At 39.3% G+C, this 22,287-nt stretch overlaps 2 protein-coding genes across 2 annotated transcripts in view; one reads left to right on the top strand and one right to left on the bottom strand.

The window, feature by feature from the left end:
- Positions 1-659: 659 nt before the first annotated feature.
- The window catches only part of LOC129104725 (general transcription factor IIF subunit 2-like), a 35,019-nt gene continuing 13,391 nt past the window's right edge, over positions 660-22,287 (bottom strand). Inside the window, exons 5-8 of the mRNA XM_054615543.1 lie at positions 5,330-5,411; positions 2,763-2,862; positions 2,283-2,426; positions 660-1,055 (exon numbers count right to left, since the gene is read on the bottom strand). Coding sequence (XP_054471518.1) covers positions 921-1,055; positions 2,283-2,426; positions 2,763-2,862; positions 5,330-5,411 — 461 coding nt within the window. The 3' untranslated portion in view covers positions 660-920. The remainder of the gene's footprint in view (positions 1,056-2,282; positions 2,427-2,762; positions 2,863-5,329; positions 5,412-22,287) is intronic.
- On the top strand, positions 17,651-18,427 carry kctd4 (potassium channel tetramerization domain containing 4). Its single transcript, XM_054615542.1, has one exon. It carries the CDS (start codon positions 17,651-17,653, stop codon positions 18,425-18,427), a length of 777 nt encoding a protein of 258 aa, XP_054471517.1.

Genomic DNA, 22,287 nt, shown 5'->3' on the forward strand with positions numbered 1-22,287 from the left:
TATTTAATGAAGATAAATGAGCTCTGATTTGTAGCAATTTTCATACAATGTCAAGGAATTTGGTGTTAAAAACTGAAGTTTAAACTTGTTTGGGGCGAAATAGATTGATCATAAAAATTCTGTTCTTGTGGTTAGACTGGGATGGAGCCGCAGTCGAGGATTGTTTGTATATTGAAATTAATTTAGTGATTTACTGTAAATATAGTTTAAGGCTTTCCACGGTCACTACTAGAAAGGTGGAATGAGTTTCCAGTTATTTAGCTTTTTCATTTTTTGTACTTTTCTTCTCGTTTCATTATTGCTGTTGAAATTCACACAAACGTGCATGCTATCGTACAGAATATGTTCATAGTGCTCTGATGATAGCATGGCTATCTACGTTAGCAGGAGTTATTAAGGAAAACGTAAAAAGTTCAAGACTTGATGTGAAACAAAGGGGAAAACTGACTGAAGTCAAAAAGCCAAACTATGAAGAAGGCTGGTGTGATTTGTGTCTGCACATAAATGGGTTGAACACCTGTTGTGCTTATATATTTAAAAACACAGAAGGAAGTGTTTTCATCTCAGACGACTTCTAGTGATCATAATTTAAAAGGAGAATATCAGTGCTGAACCATTTTTAACATACAGGAGCGTTTATATATTTTTCATGTGTTTTTATTTCCATCTTCCCCTTTCAGACAGACATCAGTTATTCATCCCTCAACTGACAAAACCTTGATAGAAATCCAACACTGTGAACAAAATGTTTATTCATGTTTAAGTGCTGTGCTTGCGTATGACCATGTTAACTCAAAATCATCACATACTGCCTGCATACCTGCTAAACAGTATTTCCTTTTTCACATCTGTATTCAGGGAGTCACTGAAAAACCCGAGAGTTGTTGTTCCCCATGTGGTGAGACAAACGCTGGCTGGATTCAGGCCGTTTGCATCTCCTCCTCTTCCTCAGCGGACTGGTAGTGTCGGTACTCCGGCTTCAGCTCCCAGGTGCTCTTGTGAGCCCCTTTGCTGTTGTACGTCCCGATTTCCCTCATGATCTCCTTCAGGTAGGTCTGGAGAAACGGATTTACATGAACAGAATGAGACAAACCACCCACATCTGTTTTTACAAATCAGTTGAATGTTTGTTAATGGTATGTATTTAACATAATATACTGTGACTTTAATTCAATTCAGTTTTATACAATGTCTTTTTAAACAAATTTGTATGATATTCTACACTATACCTTTAGTGACCTTTTTAAATATGTACTATATTATTACTTTTATAGCATTTTAAAAAGGTTTTTTCACATAATATGCCATTTCTTTTTTATGATGTACTATACTGTGATTTTTGTGACTTTTTTATGACATACAATACTGTGACTTTCATGCAATTGTTTTATTGACATACTATTCTATAACTTATAACCTTTACGACATAATATACAATGCAAAAAACATTGTTATGACATTTTTAAAGAAGCACTTTAATGATTGACTTTATAAATGATGGATATACTATGACATTTTTGGATGACATACTGTCAATACTTGCATTTACTTAATTCCATTTGAATGCTGGAATTTAATGGAATTCCATTTGTTTGCTGGAAATTTCTGTAGTGACAGTACCGTTTTGTTCCATGAAAGGGCACAAATCCAACACAAACCTAATGTCTAATACTGAGGAGGATCTTTGGAGGGACATTCAGTGGTGCTGTGTGAGACGCTGTACTCTCCAACGACCACTGGGTGTCTCCGTTGAGCTTGCAGGAATGTGCCCACTGCACCTGATTTTCATAATGGGCCTTTTCGGTTACTTTGGTTCAGTTAATTTGAGTGTTAGTCAAGTGCTTTAGGAGAGAAGTGATCGTGTGGAGTGTATTGCGGCGTTTGACTCCTACTCGGCCGATGGTTATGCAATCAGATGCAATCAGAAGGAGAGGAGGACCTCAAGGTCTCATCAGCACCTACACATTGCTGTTCTCTGCGAGCTGGAACGAATCCACTGCACTGTATCGATTCATCCTGTGCGTGTGCGTGTGTGCGTGCGTGTGCATGTTGGCCCAAATTTCAGCCTAAAAAAAAAAATTGTGTGAACAGCCATGCACGTCATGCCGTGGGCGATTTGTTCAAATTTAACAAAGCAAGGTGGATAGTGGGCAGGTGTATTGTTTTTTTGTTTTTTTACATGTGTGTATCAGTGTGTGTGTGTGTGTGTGTGTGTGTGTGTGTGTGTGTGTGTGTGTGTGTGTGTGTGTGTGTGTGTGTGTGTGTGTGTGTGTGCTGCTCACAACAGGTTGTTTGGTGATGTCCACCAGGTCCTTAATGTTGTAATACTGGTGCTTCTCAAAGGCAGAGAAAAGCATGTCCAACACGATCTGCCGCTCAGCTCTCACCATCTTCCCCTCTGACTTCTTCTTCTTCTCGTGCTCCACCTGAGATTAATACAACTCATATTAATAATAATGACAATCGTAATATTACTAATAAAGCTCACCATTCAGGGTGGATTCTACTGTCACGATTATTAGGTTAAGTTAAGCACCATCGGAATTTTTTTATTATCATCATGCAAGTATTTAGCTCATATTTTCTTTGTACTTTGTACTAAAAAGCTGCCTGTTACAATAAAATGAACATGCAAATATTTTCGTATTTTAACCTGGCTAATAGATTTTCATATACATACATATAAACAAATCTATATACATATACCCATATATACACACAAACATAGACACACAAACACACACGCTGTTATTAGCCCTCACATTGAAATCGTGGTTGGCCACAGGCTTGAAGATGGTAGTGACGGCTCTCTCCAGCTGCTGTGACAAACGCTGAGGCTTCGTGGACTCTTTAAGCTGCAGCCTGACACAAACACACACACGTACGCACACGCACACGCACAGAGATAAAGTTTGTTTGTGTTTTCTGTGGTCTAACTTGATCTCTGCTGACAGATGTGCCTGTTAGCGAGGAGACGACTGTCAGCACCGTGAGGATAAACTCACCAAATAAGTCATGTCAGCTCTGCTTTCTATTTATTCATTGTTCATCTTGACTCGGCCGCTCATAAAACACATTTACTTTAAACTGATGGCCACACAAACAGAAAACCTTATGAGCCTGGAAGAGATATTAAACACAAAGCACTGCAGCTGCCTGATGTTATAAACAATTATTAAACATAGAGCGATATGCCAATGAAGACATTGGTAAAGCATGTTTAAGCCCGAGGGACTATTTCTTATCTCTCCTTACTGTCATTTCTATTATTGCTCAGTAGATGAGTCGTCTTTAATCTTCAATGTTTTAACGCTCAATCCAAACAGATGACATGAATACAACAAACACATCAGTAAAAATAACAATCAATGAAGAAAAACACAAATATAACTTATCTAAATATCAAAAATGATTTGAATTATTTGTCTTAAAGCTTTCAAATGTATATTTTTGAGCATTTTTCATCTCCATTATGCACATTTATGTTGCAAGTGCTATATAATATAACTTTATCTATAGTAGGAAGCTGTGTTGAAGTTTCTACTAAAACTGTTGAATTATTCACTCACACACACACACACACACACGCACGCACGCCGCCATGACAACACGATGTCCTGCAGTCTGCCATGATGGAGGGACATTTGTCAGCTGCCACCCAAATGGGAGATTTCAAAACTGGAGTGGAAAGTGTTGATGTTTCTTTTCAAGTCAGAAATTAAACATAATTGGACACATCCAAGTTTAGTATGTACTCTAGAGTACACAGCAGTACCATCACGCAACGTCTAAAAGAATCCCAGCCAATTGATCGGCACAAGTATTGATCTTTCGATGTCAGAAAAGTGTTAGCGAGGGTCAGGGGGGAAATCTGTCTTGCACATCAGCTTTCCCATAATTCGTCTTATTGATTTGATCACACACACACACACACACGCTGCAGAAAAACTCTGCTGTGTTGGCTTTGGGTTGTATTGTGGCAGTGTATCTGCCACAGTGATGTGGTTGCTATAGCAATACCATGCACTAACTCTCTGGAATAACAGATTCTGATGAAGAGGAGACAGAAAGCATTTTTAAAAGGCAGAGTGGATTCAAGTGTTTAGTTTACACAAATGAACATGTCATATTTCTCCAGATTTCCTGTGAAAAAAATATAATGGAAATGCTGCAACATACAATGAACATCATGGATATATTTTGTGGAGCAGGTCGTCCTTAATCACAAGTTTGGCTAAACGCGGCTCCTTCTGTCCGCATGTTGAAGTGCCTCTGAGCAAGACTGAAGCCCAAGTTGCCGGGCAGGCCAGCTCCTTACATGGTAGCTCCACCATCAGTGTATAAATATGTTTGTGAATGAGTCAGGGCTGCAATTTGGAATCAATAATTGCTAACATTAACAATCAATCAATTAACCCGAATAAAAACACAAAATATGAATATCTGATCACATGTGGAGCATGCTCGTAAAAATAAAGGCTGCCAATAGTTTTATGAGAAAGCCGCGTAAAAACAACTAAATGTAACGCTGCAACAAGAGAATAGAACTTATATAAAGGAGATTTTTTTTCTACATTTGAAACTTTGAGGATTTTGAAGGAAGCTTTGAATGTCTGAGGTAATATTTTATGACGTTATCACGTTATAAAGATGGCGAAATTAGTGTTTAAATGTAATTTATGGTGCAGTTAGATTGCTGCTATATTTCCCATTAATAAAGTGCGTGCGGGAGAGGAACGTTTTTGACCAGAGTGACAAGTATTCTTTTGAAAAGTTAACGCCAACAAATATGAATTTAAACAGAATATAATAATTAATTTTTTTTTATCAGTTTTGTTCATTTAATTTTCTTTGAATTTAAGTAAAAGTACAGAGACTGAACGCTGCCTCGCTTGTTGTTTGTTGGAGAGAGGAAAAAGAAGGTGTACTTTTGATAAGTTATAAATAATAATCATTAAAATGTCAATATTATAAAGTTTCTATTCGGTATAGTCCTTGAAAACACCCATTCGGATGGTATGTTCTGAGAAATCTCTCCTTGTCGACTTAGCCAGTCTGTCTGTATTTTGTACCCACAGATGGGGACGAGAGGAGGTGAACTCTGTGTTTACATCAATGATGCTTCGTGCTCAAACAGTCAAAGTTGGTGGAAAATGTTTCTCTTATGTCTAACTTTTAATGTTAAGATGCCGGGCAGCAGCCATTTTATCAGTATAACAATAATATAATACAAGCAATAATATATATTTTTCTTTTCTACATCCCAATAATTCTAACTCAGTGCAATCATAATGGGTTTCCGATCTGAACAATTTCAAAGTTCACTCACTTCTTCAGCCTCATGTAGTCGTCATTGACGACCGGTCTGCATTCAGCTCTGTGCACCACCATCCCCTCCAGACTGATTTCATCTGCAATAAAGACAGTGACTCAGCTGCTCAAACTTGATTCAGATACTTGCACACTGACACATTCAGGTTTTTTTTTTATAAAACTTGCTGGAACTAAACGTAATCTATAATCTGAGCAAAACACCCCTTAGAAAACATAAAAAAATACATGTGGAACTGTTTGGGCATGATTGATGGCATATTTATTGTCATATAGAAGCTATATATCCCAATTATATTATGACAGTCAATGGTGACAAGCATGTTAGAGGGCAGCTACTTTGTGTCCACCAGGCAGCAACCACCAATTCTGAAGAGTGAAGCCACTGCGGAAGAGTCTTGCACATGCATTCTCTCTACTGACCAGCAGGGGGCACCTCTGGTTGCAGAAAGAAGTCTGATTGTATGGAAGTCTATCAGAAAATGACCGTACTTCTCACTTGATTTATTTCCTCATATAACAGTGTCACATGACTTTATGGTCTCAATCGCTTGTTTTAAGTCTTCTTTAATACAGAACGATGTTCATTTAGTAAATGATGGTCCCATTGAGTAGACCATAAAGCGGAGCATGCTTTAGGGAGGCGCTACCTTGTGATTGACAGGTCGCTACCCTACCAGAGCCCATATACTTCCACTCTTTGTCGCTCCTCCGCCTTTCAAATATGGTCACTTCCGATCATTGGTTGCAAAAAAAAACAGAGATGGCGAGGGCTGTAAATCCAAGATGGCAATGGACAAAACGCCAAAGTCGAGGCTTCAACAGGGCAGTCCCCAAACCGATGGGTGACGTCAAGATGACTACGTCCACTTCTAATATACAGTCTATATAAGCATATATGTCTACAGACCACATATGTATTTATATCCATATATGTCTCTTTTTTTGGGCAATAATATTATTGTTTTTCTTAAAGCAATAAGTAGGAACATTTTAATATCGCCAAACCGTAAGTCACACTCAGTCGTACAGAAGCAAAACATAGGCCACTGAAATCAGCATTTATTGGTTTAATTCAAATGTATGACAATGTTAACCAGCACATTTGTGAGCAAACGATAATGGTTAAAGCAAGCCATAATTTGAAACTATGGCTTATTATGAGTAATGGCTGCTACTTATGCGAGTCGGAGCCAGGAGTGTTGGGTTTGTGACGAATATCGATCTATAGATAAGTAGAAAACTGAAAACTCACCTCTTCAAGAAGTACTACCCTGAGCCTTCCGCTTAGCACTTATTGTATTCGTATTAGTTTGTTGCACTTATTGTATTCGTAGTAATTTGCTTCTGTACTGTACTTTTGCTCTGGTTTATGCTCTTAGATGCTTGTTTAAGAAAGGAGATGCACTTATGACTTCTGGTGACTAGTAGTTCTCTTGAATACCTATATTGAATACACTTATTGTAAGTGGCTTTGGATAAAAGCGTCTGCTAAATGACTAATGTAATGTAGAAGTTGCATGAATACAAATGTGACTGTTCAGACTGAGGTTGCATTGCAAATATTTAGATCTGTACCTGATCTAGGACCATATATTCCATGGGATTTGTGCTGTCCACAATGTTTTGAAAAGAAACAGATCTGAGTCACATGTATAAATACGCTTTGTCTCATAGCTAAGATAGCCCTCTGTGCAACACTTCATGGCCGTCTACACAAACAGTCATGAAGGGCTACTGGGGAGGAACCAGAGTGTCACTCCACATGAAGTCACACTCACAGCAGTGGAGGCTCTGTAAAAAGGAGGGAGGGTATAAATAAGCAGGTAAACAGTGGGAAAGTGCATTTGCCACACTTCCCAGAATAGCTTTACCATGAACACAAACTTCCAGTTGTTGTTTGTTTGTCTAATATAGCTCACTGTTTCTCAGCGAAAACATATTGATTTCTCCAAATCGTAATATATTATGCTATAGAAAACATTGTAGAGCTTTTTTATCAGTTTAGCAGTTTAGTGTTCTATATTTAACAAATGCGAAAATAAATAGGATACTGATAAAAAAAATAAAGTATTCTGGTCCAGTCAGCCAATGAAAAGTAACTACGTACATTTACTCAAGTACTGTACAATGTTGAGGTACCTGAGTATTTCCATTTTATGCTACTTTGCACTTCAACTCCACCACATCTATTGACAGATTAAGGTGTTTGTTACTTTTCCAATCAAAAGTAGTTTAGTTAATACAATACAACACATTTCTAAAGATGAAAGCAGAGGTTCTGAACCACTTTGGCTTCTGATCTTCTAGAAAAAACAGTGTCTGGTTGAGGCTCTTTGTCACATTTAAGATGTTGAGTTATTAGCAGTTCACAACAAAATTAAGATAAGGAAAAGTCTAAAAATTAGATCAAATCAGATTTATCTTGTCTGATGGTCAGTCATTTTTCTCCAGGATAATAAATTGATACTTGAAGTACATTATTAGCTGATAAGATTTATGTACATTTACTTAAGTAGGATTTAAAATGCAGGACTTTTTTATTTTTTTTTAACAATGGTATTGGTTCTTTTACCTAAATGAAGGATTTAATTATTCTTACACCACTGCCAGTAAGTCTTACATAAACCGTTCACAACTCCTCTCTCAATGTGACATTTTCACCTATTCCTCATTTACCTTGAACATTTTACTTTCATGTGTTGCATTTCTTTTTTTTCTCAAGGCCTTCTTTCATAAGGTGCTTTATCCAATTATTCATCCAGCCAACCCACAACCTTTTCTCCGAAACATTTGATGCCTCTTCTGCTCCACTCCAATCACAGTGATGAGTTGGCGAGCGTTGGCGTTATATTGGCAGCAGCTCGGTCTATTGTGCATTGTTGCACGATTTGGCATTGTTTGTATCTGGACACATTAAAAAAAAAAAGGTCTGAGAAGCCACTACATTTCACACCCACCAGTTAACAAAACCAGCGGAGAGACAAACACTAAAAGGGCAAAGACGGAGAGGAAGTCAACAGGGAGCGGTAGAGTTCAACAAACGGGTGGCGAGGCCTTGATAATAAACAGGTCCAGGTGATCTGTGGAGAGCGAAGAGTGGCTCTCTAAATTGTTTTAACGCTCTCTTTCAAAATCCATAAACAGTTTAGGATTCTCAGTTGTCAGATCCTGTCTGGTAAACCCTCTGGGAACACATGCCAAATGCATTTCTTGTCTTCACACCTCCCTTACTCACGTCTTGGCCCCATTCACGTGGGGGCGAAATGCAAAAGAAAAGACACATGGAAAAGACGTCTTTCCCACTCAAGCGTCATCTGAAGCCACGTCAGTTTCTGATGACGATGGCGCAGTGACATCAGACAGGCTTCCACTGCTCTGTTACGTCTTTTATTCCCTAGGCTGTGTATTCACGGATAATGTGACTATAACAAGGGTGCGTATTACCATTGTGTGTGCTGTTCTTGTCTTATCGAGGTCCTCCTACATGAGAAACCTAATTGGGTACTTCACTGCTGAGACACTGGATGCACGAGAAGCATTTCTGGAAGTAGCAAATCGTTTTTGAATTAATTAATTAGTTTATCTCTCCTTTTATTGAAGTTGTGCATGTTGAGTCACTATCTGATTATTAAGCATTCATTGGGAAGCCTCGTCGCTCTTCTTAGCAGAATTAAGAGCAGTGGATTTCCCCTCATCAGTGGCAAAACTGGTTGATTGCAGTGTGTGTGTTAAATGAATTATGGGAAACAACTAGAATACAGACAAATTCAAACAATACCAAAGGCTTTACTGTTAACAGCAAGGATAAGGCTAATCTTATTCTATGGTTTTGTTATTGTCAACAAATCGCATCAACAACCAAAACCCACAAAGTGCTCCTCTATCAAAAAACCTCTTAAACTTCCAAAATGCTTTTGTGGATCCTTCTGAGTACTTGAATCTTTAAACGAAAAAAACAGAAGGATATTGTTTGTTTTTTTACTGCATAATAATTGGTGTGCTTTATTTACAGCAGCATACTGATTGTGGTATTGACAGCAAAACAACCCCCATTACCCATGTTGATCATAATGATGGAAGAAGTCATCCGGTGTAACAGTGTGGCTCTTTTATGCATTATGTTTTTTATTTTATATAGTTTTGGATAAAAGCAGATCTCTATGGCACAGAGTAATACAAATACAATGTATCGGGCTTTGGCTAACGAAGCAATACTTTCCAGAAGAATTCAAATCATTGGTGTTTTTTTCTTCATGCATTTTGTTGGCAACAAAAGTATAGAATATCGCCAGCCTCATCTTTAATTAAAAAAACACCTTGATGTATTCAGTGTTAACCACAGCTGAACAAATGCAGGTGCCACGGTCACCATAGTAACCACCACATGCCACCTGACATCACGTGTCGCGAAACATTCCTTTAAGGGTCCGCCTTCAATCTTAAGGGCGACAAATGCTTTGCAGAACCTGTCACAGATCTCACTAATGTTCATCTTTGCCTTTTCCACAAATGGATTGCAATTATGTGCAATTATTGGCTGGTGAGCACCAGAGCACTTGCCAGCAACACGTCTAAAAAACACACCCACACACAAGAAACATGTGTCCACACCATCATCCCTGCTGTGCAGCAGTCACGGTCAAACAATCACACCATAAAGAAATGTGGACCGTTTCCCTCCTGCGAATCAATTCTTCCTGTTTCCTTTCTCGAGGACACTATATGATGGAGAGAAATGTCTTTGTAAAGGGAAGGCACACAAACTGTAGATATAAAGAGAGAGAGGACCAACATTGGATGTTGACCGGCCGCAGAACGTGTAGCTCAAGGCTTCAGTGAGTGGGAGAAGACTCCTGCACGTTGGCTTCACAATACAACTCTTAAGTGCTAGATCAATGTTTTGGTCCACACCTTCAGCAGACAGTCAGTATCCTAATTCTCCTACACACCCATCATTCCGAATCAGAGCTGCATAAGATTTTATTAGTCTTAAGATGAAGAAGATTTAACACCTTATCATTAAAATCACAACTGTTTTGATAAAGCCACATGGTGGATTTCAAATTGGTCCGGCAGCTGCTCCTGCTTTCATTTATAAAAACTCGACGTTGTACAAGGCCACAACTTGTACAACACATTTATTCTTGAAAACCACCTAAAAAAAATTATAATTTTACATTCACCAATTTTCTCCTATGTCTTGTTTTTTTACTCACAGGTACGCACAATGTACATGTGGTGCTCACATGTAGTACCTGGCTGGTAGAAAAAGTCTTCATTGGGAGGAACAATTTTATTTAGTTGAATTTGTTTGAGTCACTCAAAAGACTGACACCCCGCTCTTGTCTGTCCTTTGGAGACCCTTAGCTTCAGCAAACCAACCAATAAAGCCAATATTTGATACACAGTTAAAATACCTTATTCTAAGAGTATTTAAAAAAGATTATAGTTACTATGTATGAAAATCCAAACTTCTACAGCTGCCTCAGGGTCTAAATGCAGGTCCCTGTTCAGAGTGATATCAAGGGTTCACCAGGGTTGATTATGTTTTTTGGTGGGATGGGATCACACAAGCCGCCATGCCAAGTAAAGATTGGAAAAGACTGTTTTGCTTATGATGGACATTAACACATTGGTTGGTTATTTTTTGGCATCAACAACAGAGCTAAACGATGACCACATCGCATCCATTGGACATCAAGGGTTTGATCTTTCAAAACATACTTCCGTCTCCACAAAAAAAAACGTAATCTGTCTCCAAGTTCAAATCTGTAATCAAGACAAAAGAACTGAATAAAAAAAAAGTTGCTCCAGTGGGACTAAATCTGACGCTGACTGCTTATTTCATGGTGATGCTGACATATTTTCTTCATATTTAAGTCACTTCGGTCACTTTAAAAATCAGTAGAGTAAGTAAGGAAGCTTATTAAAGTCTGCCATAATAACACAGTGAGATCAGTATCAGTATTAAGAGACCTTATTTAATCCAAAAAATGGCAATACCTTCTTATTACTGGACAAAAAAATTCATAGGCAGTCTAGTTAATGGGAAATCAGGAAAACATAAATAAATATTTGGATGAAAAGAGCTGTATTAACTGTATTTAAGACATGGGAAACCATTGCATTTAGCTAATTCTTAAAGAGTATAGAAGTGTAAAATGGTTGAGTGAACACAGTAGGAGGAGAGAGACAGATGAGAGGGTGAGGAGGTCACTCGTCCACCCCCTCATGCTCATCTCTTACCTCCATCTGCTCTAAGGCCTTTTCCTCAAAGCTCTGACCTTCCTAATGTTAAACACAACAAACAGCTCGCCGCCCACCAGGCCTCCATCAACCATCACCGTCCCTCGATAAACTACCCTCAACACACCGAGCCTCCATATTACACTAGGGCTAGAGCAATAAATACAAATATGTCGGTCAGAGACCTTCATCAGCATGCTACATAGACGAGGCTCTTCGGTGCTGTAAAACTGTTGCAGCGTAACAGTTCTTCCTTTTTCTTTTGAAGGTTTTCTAACCTTAAGCTCCATTCAGTGTCCACAAAAAGAATAATTTTCCCACGAACACAAGATCTGACGAATTGCATAAGCTGCTTCGAGTTACCTAGCCTCAGGCTTTTCCTGTGACCCTGGCTCTCTCTGCTCTGAGATCACTCTCCTAGAAGACTTTTTTTCGTATGATTTCTTTGTTTCTTTAAAACAACACACTCTTGCCTCCAATCTCGACTCGGATCTGAGGCATGGTGGCCATCTGTCAGGATAAGAACTACAGGAAAAAGCCATGGGGTCTCCTCTACTAAAATGAGATCGCTCCCCTGAAAACATGATTTGTGAAGTTTTGGGGGTTTTCTAAAATATTGACAATATGCTATTTTGCCATGCATTTACATTTAGTTGTATCTTTATGGATGATGTGTTAAATTCGGCTACTTTTGAATGTATGAAACAAATTTTGGCTTATAGCAAGAAGCCATCAAACGGAATTGGCTAAAGGCGAAACCTCCAACAAAGGACAACTGGACTGCACTTGTCAATGTAATAAACTATATGGAGAAAATTACATTTATTTTAAGATAATGATTTGTATAATACAACCACTGGAAAAACTTCTAGAAATATGTGTCTATAAAATGTCCCATGTCAACACACTCATTTAAATGGAAAATGTCAACAAAGATATAGTAAAAAAAATTTATTTACAACTTGATTGGTTTCGATATATATAAACTGGAGGTATCATTTTATTTCCCTGTGTTTTGGATCTTGTCATATAGTAATTTATTGTAAAGCCCTTTAAAGCCTAAAAATAAAATAAAATAAATGTTTCCCTTGTTGGAAAACCTTGCTTATAAAACTAAATTGGTGAAACTCTGCTTATTCTCTGACAAACTTGTGCATTTGCACCAGGTTTAGAAATCTGATTTAGAGACATGGAATTTTGTTAATATTAGTTTAAGTATTTGGTACACGGACATAAGCATAACTTCATCCTAATACATGACAGTCCCTCCAGAAATGTGGGATCTAACAATCAAATGTACATGTGTGACTGCACCTCACTCTTATCAGTTATAAGAAAATGCAAGAGAAAAGGTGAAATAGACTCTTTACTCACACAAACACACAGTAGTGACAGGAGAGTCTTGTCTACACTTGACAACAACAAGGAAGCAATAAAAGAGGGGGGTGAAGTCACTGATTGGATCTCCAAATATAATTTTCCATTAGAGCTCATCTCTACCGATTGCCCAGAGGCTGCTTCATTAAGGAAATTTAATGATTCCATTCATTAACTTTGAAGTGATTTTCCGATGTCCGTAACTGCGTTCAGCCCACTCGTTTTGATTTTTGCATGGACTAGCAGCATCCATATGCAACAAGGTGGCTTCAAAGGGCTACTCACCCAGAGAGAACCGGTGGGTCATTTAATCATTAGTGGACTGGATTGCTGCAAGTTTATTTCTCACCCTTAAAATAGACAAAGAGGAAAAACATTTTAAGATTACAGAGCAACTTTTAAAAATGGTTTCATGCATGATGTGGCTGTGTGTTATATAATCTAATTGTCCAAGTCACAATCTGATTTCTCTATCTACCGTATAAGGCGCACTTAAAAGCCTTTAATTTTCTCAAAAAACGACAGTGCGCCTTATAATCCGGAGCGCCTTATATATGGATTAATTCTGGTTGTGCTTACTGACCTCGAAGCGGTTTTGTGTGGTACACGGCGCTCTGTCAACATGTTTTAGTAGACTTAGTAAACTACAAAACCGCTTGCAGCATTACACCGTAGTCAGGAGCGTCAGGAGTAATACATACTGTGCTTCACCATAATATTACAGTGTGTGTGTATAAGGACCCAACATGGCTCCTGTCAAGAGACACGCTTACGACGCGGACTTCAAACTCAAGGCTGTCAGTCACGCAGTAGAACATGGGAATAGAGCATCAATTTGACTGACTGACTGTTTTGTTTCGCTTAATGCGCCTTATAGTCCGGTGCGCCTTATATATGAAAAAAAAAAAGATTGAAAATAGACCATTCATTGACAGTGCGCCTTATAATCCAGTGCTATGCAAAGCAACATGGCTCAGTTCACCATAATATTACAGTGTGTGTGTATAAGGACCCAACATGGCTCCTGTCAAGAGACTTTCAAACTCAAGCGCTGTCAGTCACGCAGTAGAACATGGGAATGCGGAAAATCAATGGTATATATCTGTTTTGTTTATGTATCTATATCTATATATATAATCACACACATACACATATATATACACACATATATATATATATATATATATATATATATATATATATATACACACATATATATATATACATACACACATTTTTTATGTTCGACTTTGAGTAATTGTATTGATGATGGTTTAGGGAGCTATTCTGTTAGTAGTCTTTTGTATCCTGGACCACCTTTGAGATCTGCATTCTGCACACCAAGACAATAAAAATATGTCTAGAAATGTATTGCATTATTGATTTTTGTGCCGGATATAATGTGCCCCTTTCAATAATGGCAAGTAAACTAAGCCAAAAAGTCTAAAGATAAGCTAGCATCTCTGCAAGGATGTACTAAGGTATGTAATTTGTTTTCCAGGTATTTGTTTATAAATTAAAATATTAAACCTTATGGTGGCCCTAGAGGCAATTTCAAAAGATTTACTGAGTAAGTTGGGTTCTTTCTCTGGGCACTATATTTATAGATATTTGTACCAAATTTTCTGGCAATTAACTCAATATATGTTGAGTTATTTCAGTCTGGTCCAAAGTGGTGGACCAAAATGATGGAGGGTCCATCAGACTGACCACACTAATGATTGTATTTTAGGTTAGAACAGTAAAACACAGATTATTCTATCCTCCAAATGCAGTGTATCAGTGTTACTGCAGCCACTTTCTGCTTTAACATTGAGAAAATAAAGCTTGAAAAGCCTGCGGAGCTTGGTTACGGTTGCTAAGCTGTCATTGGACAATCCGTGTTCAAGGAAGGGGTTTAATTCTTAAAACAACGTGTCACTATATTTTGCCTCTGGCAACAATACTGACTTTCGAGGTCTCATACCTTCATGACTTTGATGTTTCTATGCGCTGTCGCTTAATTTTAATCAAGTGTTTATCCTCCTTTATCACTGTTCAAGTTTTAATTCCTACAGATTTGCATGTCACTATTGATTTAATGTGTAATTATGCAAGTGCTCAAGATTCGTATAAAAATTCAACATTTAAGAACAATGAAAAAACTAAAAGGATCAGTTTAAGCCAACAGATTAATATAACCCGACACACAAAGACCTTATACAGAAGATGGACTTCCATAATGAATAAAGCAAGAGCTTGACAGCCCCGAGCTCATTTAAACCCTATTTTAAGTGGTTGCCATGCCAGCTTCACAGCAGCCAGTGACTCCATGTTACACCACAAGCTCTTGGAGCAGCTCTATGAATAATTCACTACCTTTAAAAATGGGGGGAGATTCCTTGATAGCAGCATTTTGGGAATTTTATTTGAACATCCTGCGCCGTCAGTCTGATAAAGAGACACAACAGCTGTGACAAACAGATTCTCACTGACTTTGAAGATAACGATGGTCCTCAATGAGCCAGGTTTAATGAACAGGAGGCAGAAAGCAGGTCAAACCTCCCACAATCCTCTCTGCTGCATCTTGGCCTCGTTTGCAATTCCAATTGAGTGTTGTTGATGATGATACCACTAATCGCTTATGATTAGAAAATCGCAGCAGAGACGGAGTGAGCTGTCACTCTGGGATCTTCTCCCAGATAAACATAGACACAGAAAGCAGTATTTCAGTAACCCGCTGGGTTTGAACTGAATGTTTCAGTTAAACTGAATTTTCAGTCAATTCCTCTGAAATGCACTACCATTTAGCATACTAGCTCCGAGGTGTAAGTAGTTAACAACCTGTTGCACAAATGTAAGACACCTGTTGCCCACGCTTGATTTTAAATTAGTTTGTTGGATAAAAGAGCAGGGATTATTTACATGATTGTGTTATCTCAAATAAAACACTTTTTATCTGTTCTAACTAGAGCTGAAACTAAAATGAAATAAATGAGCAACCATTGAGATAATCTAGAAAATAATTTAATGAGCAAAAATTCCAATAAATCATTAAATCCAGCATCTCAAATGTGAACATCTGCTGGTTTGTTTGGTCTTTTATGTTAATATACCGAATATCTTTGGGGTTTGGAATGACGGTAGGGCAAAACAAGAATTTTGAAGACACCACCCTGGACTGAGAAAAACATTTTTCACATTTTATTGATGTTTAGTAGACCACACAATTCATAGATGATTTAAACAAATGTAGCAATAATGAAAAAAAGCTGCAGCCCTAAATCTAATCAATCATCCCAGTACCCTGCTACCGCTGTGTGCAGTCTTCGGTACATCCAAGTCATCTTCGGTAAAATGTGTGAATAAACACAGAGTAGTATCAGACATAAACATTCGTGCAGAGCGAGCCCACTCTGCTGCCCTGTAGTGACGACTACTGCCACAAAGCAAATAGTTTGTCACTGTCAGACTCCTGCGCTGATCAATAATGCAAATTGCACACACTGTAACCAGTCAGCAACCAAAAACATTATCCTCACATATTTCACGTTTACAGGCTCTCTGCATATTTCCTCATGTTTGATAGGAACTGTGATTTTTACACATTTGCAGTGACACACACACACACACACACACACACACACACACACACGCACACACACACACAAAATTGTACAAAATTACCAGTTGAGTGCAGCTCAAGGAGGGCTCAAGGCCAAAGGCAGGAGCCAATTCATAACCATTCCTTCTCGACCAGACCACCATTGACTGTAATTGGTCCATTTCCTCCACATAAACCCAAAGCCAGTGCACAGACAGACATACACACACACTAACACAAAAATCATTCAATGCACAAGCAACATTCACTAAGCCAGAGGACTGCTTGTTACCTTGCAAGAAAGAAAACAGGATGTGCATATATAGCTGAATTCCCTGTTGCTCTCATTTACATAAGTAAGGCCAGCAGCCTACTCCTCCCTGTCACAACCAGAGACGAAACTGAAAAAGCATGCCAGCAAAGCCCTGAATCACACTGGACTCCTTTTCCAAACAGATTCCAGTTCACATGTAGCACTGTGACAACCAGATGGATTAGGCTGCTAAAAGGAGTTTCATATTCAGACTCAAAACAAGCCGAGACAATTTCACACCACATAAATGATGGACCCCCCCCTCCCTCCCTCCATCTGTTGAAGAAAGTGTGTGTGTGCATGCTACAGCTCAGCACCTTTTTAAATCAACCATAATTAAGGAAAGCGAGCAAGAAAGAAAAGAAAAAAAGAAAGAGCTCCTGGAGTCCGTACTCTTCTGTTTGCTCTCATATTCCCTCTCTCTCCTCCCTGAATGTGACGCTGTCTGCCCACCCACTCCTAAAGAGAGACAGAGGGAGAGGTAGAGAGAGAGCGAGAGAGAGGAGGGACACCGAGCAGCACAGAGAGCCAGTCTGTTTTCAGCTCCCAGTTCACTGTAGCTCCTCTGCCAGACAGCACTCACCCATTCACCATCACACACTCTCAAACACATTCACTCTCACTATACGACAGCTGACAACACCTTCTCATATTTACCGGCAGCAGCAGCACAAACTCACACAGCCAAGATCCAAAAGAGAAGGGAAAAAAAAAAAAGAAAGAAACAGACTCGATTTGTGCTGCAGACACACCAGCTCCGAGGCGGCTGGGTCGAGGCTGGAGAGGGTGACTGGAGAATGGAATGGAACCTCAGAAGGATGGAAAGTGAACTGAGGCAAATCAACCCGGACCTGCTGCAGCCCAGCAAGAGCTTCAAGAAGCCCTCTTCAGGTACCATCACCATCAACGTGGGGGGGTTCCTGTACACGGCTCATCGGACCACCCTTGTCAAACACCAGGGTTCCTTTCTGGAAGAGCTGGCCAACGGTAAGAAGCCGGTTCAGCACACCGATTCCATGGGCAACCCGTTTATTGATAGAGATGGTCCAGTTTTTCGCCATGTGCTCAACTACCTCCGCACCGGAGAGCTCCAGCTGCCCGACGACTTCCGGGAGGCGGGGCTCCTGCGCCGGGAGGCTGATTTTTACCGTCTGTGCGAACTGGTGGAAGCCGTGATCGACTGGGAAGGTCAGAGGGCGGCGCAGCGGGAGGCCGCCTTTTTGGAGATGACGGACAGCCACGAGAGGTCACAGGGCCTCAAGGTGTACTGCAGTGACTCCAACTTCATCGACAAGGTCAAAGCGCGGCTGGTGCAAGTCTCCAAGAGCCGCCTGGACGGCTTTCCGGAAGAATTTGTGGTGTCGTCCAACGTGATCCAGTTCCGACACTTCATCAAGTCGGAGCCCGGCTCGCGGCTCGTGCTGAAGGAGGACAGCACATTCTTGTGCACACTTGACTGTCTGAAACTAGAGACAGTGATGCTAGCTTTGAAATCAGGCTTCAAGCTGGTCACCAGCCTCGACAGCAGCAAAGGCTCTGTGGTGGCGGCCGAGGCCCTGCACTTTGTCAAGTAGGATGAAGGGAAACAGACAGAGGAGAGAGGAGGAATGAGGGAGAGAGGGGAAGAAAAAAAAAAAAAAAATAAGAGTAGTGCCTGATTAAATATCCGCCCCGCTAACGTAAGGTATTGGCTTGAAGATCTTGTAACATGTGCTGAGCTGTGATGTGTCATTGGGTGGGAGGAGAACAGGTGGGTTTGAACTGTCTCGCAGGACAGTGATTATATCTTCACTGCACAATGCAGACTTACAAACACGGGATTTTATAAGTTTGGGGTAACAGAGGGTGATTCATCAACCTTTACACCGCTTTATAAGCTTGTATTCAAATAATTTAGAATGATCCAGATCAACTTAGCATTTTTGATATATAAATAGCATTTGATAGGATATCAGACAATAAGTTCAACTGGAAGACAAGCCAACAGTGTGTCTTTCCTTAGAAAAGACGGAGGAATCAAACCGAGAGTCTGTACATCAACAGCTTTATCAGGTCGAGTTGTCTCTGCACACGAACTGCTTCTGCTGCTTTGTCAACAGCTGCAAAAACCTTCAAAACCAGCCGTGATGTGCACTGTTGTGCCATTCAGCTTTAACTACAGTCTGTGCCTGTGTGTGTGTGTGTGTAGCTATACACTGTGTGTGCTGCCGTGTGTAGTTGGTTTAATAGCTTGTTTTTAGTTCATTAGCCTCTTTGGAGCCTGGAGGAAAAACCACAGTGCATTGAGATTTGTTTTTGGATGGACTAACAGATATCACATCCAAAAAATAGACTGAAGCAACACAAACTGTTTCTCAAGTTGAGTTTAAAGTGCAAAGAACCGTGATTATTGTAAGGGCTTTGAATCTAGCATGATGCATGTGCACTGAATAAACTGTGTGTTTGTTGGTGCTGTGAGCCTCTGTGAAGTAAGTGCCACAACAATGTCTATTACTTTTCAATGTGAGTATTTCACAAATAAAGGTGACACTGAAACTGTTGGTAAGTGTATCTGCAAAAGTCTGTGGACCATTTAATGCTTGCGTTATTGCTTGGGGTAAGAAGCCTGTCAAATACTGATTTTAATAATATGAAGTGTTAAAAATGTACTTGGCGTCAAATAAGAACATCAGACAGCCACTGACTGACATCAGAAATGTACTGGGATGATGGCTCTTTTGCTTGCATCCAATAGCATTCAAGATACAATGATGAGCATTAAATCCTGACAAACGAAATGACAGTCTGTACACTGTGATACTGTTAATCACTGAGGCAGGTGAAAGCATTATTTGTGTTAAGTTTCCAGAATCTTCTCATTAAAAAAAAAAAAGAAAAAGAAAAAATATGAGTGGGAGTGACACCCTGGACTGGCTCACACTTTCAGCTTTACCAAACCAGATCATTTTCTTTGCATGTAATTACTCCTTTAACACGTCTCTGCATGTGATAAACACTGCTTTACATGTCCGGAACAATCTACAGAAAAGGTGTGCAGAGAATTCAAGGATCACAGGGACACAAATACGCACACTATGTGCAGCATTTTCTTTGTTAATAGACAGATTACATGTCAGAGCAGTGGAGGAGGTCATGCTCCTGGCTTGCTGCTCCCTGAGTGAAGACATCAGTTCATGTCCCACTTTAGATAACTCAGTTTGAAAGTGGCTTTAATGGATCAATGCCTGAAGGATTTTCCACAACCCAAACCTACAGAAATTAAAAATCATCTATCAAGAATTTTCCCATCATCGTGACAACACCAAATTCACAACGTGTGATTGATCTGTCATTGGCAGGGCTTATAAGAAGCTAATTAGAGACACACTGTGAAGGATTTGAAAATGACATATCTGGTGTTCCACAGAGGTAGTATGGAAAGTAGACAGAGTGATATTTTGGGAGATGTTCCTGATGGCTTTAATACAGTATAAGACTATCAAGATCAATTGAGAATCGATAGGAATCTATAATATGTATAGCTGCCTCATGTAGAGTGCATTATGAAAATATTACAGTAGATGCAATACACTTCCTCTGTGGACCCTGAGGTTTACGAGATGTGTAATTGGTATAAAATGGTTAAAATGTGTATATGTCAAAAAATAATGCAATTCAGTCTGTTCACACAGCAAAAGAAACAACCAAACTAGTTAGTGACAGAAGTGAAAATTTCTATCCATTTTTCCCCCGGTTCAATGACTATTACTATTGCTGATCCTGTCCCGAAGTAATTGTTTTCTACCGATGTCCACAACTCGGAGAAAAATAAACACAATAGTCAGCGCTAATAAATGTTAAAGACCACCTTCACAATAGCTGTAAATGTTGTTTTTAAAATCGACATCCAGCAACTAAAGTTCTCCCTTCGCTGCAGTGATGTAGAAGTGTACTCAGGGTGTGGTCCGCACATCTAGACATCACTGTTGCAACAGAGCTGACACCACCTAACAGTGAAACTGAGGGTGATCAGAGGTGCAGCAGTCTTAAAGTTAAGCAGAGGAGATTGGTGAAACAATGTTTATCTGCCTGGTGTAAAGTTCATCTTTTAAGTGATATAGTTGATGCATCTGCAATGGGCTTCTACTCATCACAATGTCATCTTACAATAATGCCACACATTGTAAGTTAACAATTTAATCAAAAACAGCTCTGCTCTCACATTTACTCCGCCTGCTGTAATGACAGTAAGCTGTACTGGCTGGCAACTCCACCTGCAGAAGCCTTTCGGGAGCCCCTTCAAACCCTCCCAGCTCCAGAGAAGATATTTGGTATTTTAAAAAGTAGGTTAGTCTACGAGATAAATTCTGCCCTTTTCCCTTAAGGAGAACCTCTTTTTATCTCTCTGCATCACACTCTGATGTGTGTCATCATTATGCTAGTAGACAGATACTATTTTTCCAAGTAATATGTGGTGAAAATATTTACTTTTCCACCTTCAGGAATATCCTGTGTGTCAAAAGTGCTTACTAATATTATTTCTTGCAAAATATGAGATGATTTACTGGAAAAATATGATTTGTTTATCCTCATAATGAGTTCCTCCCTCTTTAAGCTGATACAGTAATACTCTGAGCTTATGGAAAACCTCAATGAACTAGTTCATAAGAACAAAATGGGGACAAAGTTGACTTTCTCTGGGTGGAAGCATTTTGATTTTATCAAGTAAAAAAGAAGTAGTCTTGGTTTTTTTCACTTTTTGAAGGTCTTGGCCTCATCTTGAAATCGACAGCATAATAAAGGGTTCTCTTGGTCTCAGACTCTGGATTTTATTTCAACACCGGTCAACATCAACACTGCAGGGATATCACTAAATTTCCTATGCATAGTCCACTTTACTTAACAACATAATTACTGTGATTGCTCATTTAAAACAAAGCATCCCACGCAATAAATTCACCACTGCAATGCCTTTTGATTATTTATCAAGACATCTCTCATGTACACTTATACATACACATAAACAGTAAATACGGCAATAAAAGAGGCGAATGAAGGGGAATCTTCATGTGTTTTCTGTGAGTCTTTCAGATCAATTTGAGGACTGCATTTGGTTTGCATGTTCCACAATTTATCTAAAGTGTGTCAGGCAGTGAGGGATTTGTTTCTGGTCTTTGTCTTGACTTGGTCTCAACCTGAAAATCAGTGTAGCAGAGGCCAAGATATCCTTAATATTAGTCTCTATCTAGTATGAGTGAAGCTCCACAAATAATGTGTCCTACATGTCCAATAATGCAACTCCATTGCATCTTTTATTAGACTTCCTAAGCCTGAAAAGTGCCAACCCCTTTCAAAAACACGGCCCAGTTTCAAGCGCAAATTTTCGAGCCGAAAGAGCGGAAATTAAATTATCACAGTCAACTGAAGTTCATGCATAAAATTGATGAGTGCCACT

The sequence above is a fragment of the Anoplopoma fimbria genome, chromosome 16 (genome assembly GCF_027596085.1).
Source record: "Anoplopoma fimbria isolate UVic2021 breed Golden Eagle Sablefish chromosome 16, Afim_UVic_2022, whole genome shotgun sequence".
NCBI lineage: Eukaryota > Metazoa > Chordata > Actinopteri > Perciformes > Anoplopomatidae > Anoplopoma > Anoplopoma fimbria.